Here is a 1,728-nt window from a genome sequence, read left to right on the forward strand (position 1 = left end):
AGATTTTTTAACTATAATATCCTACCATACGCAAAAACCGCAAAGTCTTTGCAAAGTGGACAACCAATGGCACCATGGATGGCTTCAGTTATTCGACACTTACGATCGGAGGAGGAAAGGAGAAATAGAAGAGCTACACGTCTTTTGTTTCAGAGAGTGGCAACAAATTTACGTACAAAACGTATTTTGAATAGTCAACTCTGTAAGGGATCTGCTGTGGCTTCCTATGTTACTCTCTTGTGGAAAAAGTGGACAGAGAGATGGTACAAAAAACGCGAGACGACAAAAAGAGAAGGGGCAGCTGATATTCACCGCATGTTGGACATCATGGTAAGTAACATGAAAAGCACATCGCGACAGCAACAGAGACTGGGAGAACAACTCCGGCTGGAGGAAGAGAGACGGCAGAAGAATTTTAAAGAGTTGCGAGATCCCTGTGCGGACCCGAGTAGTGCACACTTTGATGTGGCACACCTTCCGAAAAAACGCATGTAAGAGATATCTCAACTGTATATACGCATAATATGCATAAACGGTTTCCTAAAGAGAAAAAAACAAACAAAAAAAAAGTGCTTTGATCACTTTGCACCACCACCATCAATAACAGGAGCAGCTCTTTTCTTTGTCTTGGTACCTTGGGTATTCTTTTTGGTACTCTATACTTCTGAAAAAAAAAAAAAACTTTAATTTTCTACTTCACTCGGGTAACCTTTCTCATTGATGCTGTTGTTATTCGTAGAGAAAGTAAAAAGGAAAGAAATACATCTCCGCTAATCAGACTCTCGTGATTTTTTTAAATTAATTTTTGTATTCTACACTGGTGGCAAATAATCCCTCTTTCCCCCATTCACCCCTCATGGGCAGCAGTGGTGTTAACTGAAAGATATTTCGAAAATAACCTTTCCTTCCAATTATCAAGTTAAGTGAGGAGAGATGTGATGTATAAGAAAAAAAAGAATTGATTTGAATTACATGTAAACAAACCCAACCACGTAGCCTGTGTATATGTGTATAAAATCTAAGTGAGATGCTTTTTTTATATTAAACTTTGTATATTGAGATTTCACGCAACGCTGTCAATTAACATTTGTTTTCAATTTGTTTTTCTACTGAACCATGTCAATCTTTACAAACAGAATCAACACACAATTACTCTCACACACACATATTACCTCTTTATTTATCCTTATTATTATTATTTTTTTTCTCCTCACAACGCCGGTTCGCCTCCACTTCTCCAACACCTGACCAGTAAAGAAAAGAAACACACCACCCCATGGGAAGCACATGCCCGCAAACAAAAGCGCAACCACCACCAGCACATGTAGAAAACACAAATCACAACGGCAAACACCAGATGGCGCGCCTGGCACCCCCAAAAAAAAATACAGGGGTGGGGGTCCGACCCCGCCACACGGACAAGTCCGAGACGGCCCGGGACACCTCCTGACCCCACCAAGGCGGAGCAGCACAACGACACAGAGGCTACGAACGACCAAAAGAAGAATAAAAACCAATAGAACNTTTTGAAAAACAGTAAGAAAACTTCCTCAAGCTCCCGGATAGGAGAGGACCGCGAAGGCTGTAACGAAAAACGCAGAAGCCAAACACATCCTAGACTTGGTGTAGCCCATCTTGTCCTGAAAAGCCGCGACCACGGAGGTCTACTTTTCCCTAAGACAGTCACGCACGTGCATACCATACACGTTAGCTGATAACGTACACATA

General features: G+C 41.5%; 1 protein-coding gene across 1 annotated transcript; it reads left to right on the forward strand.

The window, feature by feature from the left end:
- On the forward strand, positions 1-495 carry TM35_000131950 (uncharacterized protein; the record flags this gene model as incomplete). Its single annotated transcript, XM_029025411.1, has 1 exon — positions 1-495. A coding segment is annotated over one exon (495 nt), but the record flags the coding sequence as incomplete, so codon positions are not given.
- Between the last annotated feature and the right edge of the window lie 1,233 nt (positions 496-1,728).

This window comes from Trypanosoma theileri, assembly GCF_002087225.1.
Source record: "Trypanosoma theileri isolate Edinburgh chromosome Unknown TM35_Tth_13_V1, whole genome shotgun sequence".
In the NCBI taxonomy this organism is placed as follows: Eukaryota; Euglenozoa; class Kinetoplastea; order Trypanosomatida; family Trypanosomatidae; genus Trypanosoma; species Trypanosoma theileri.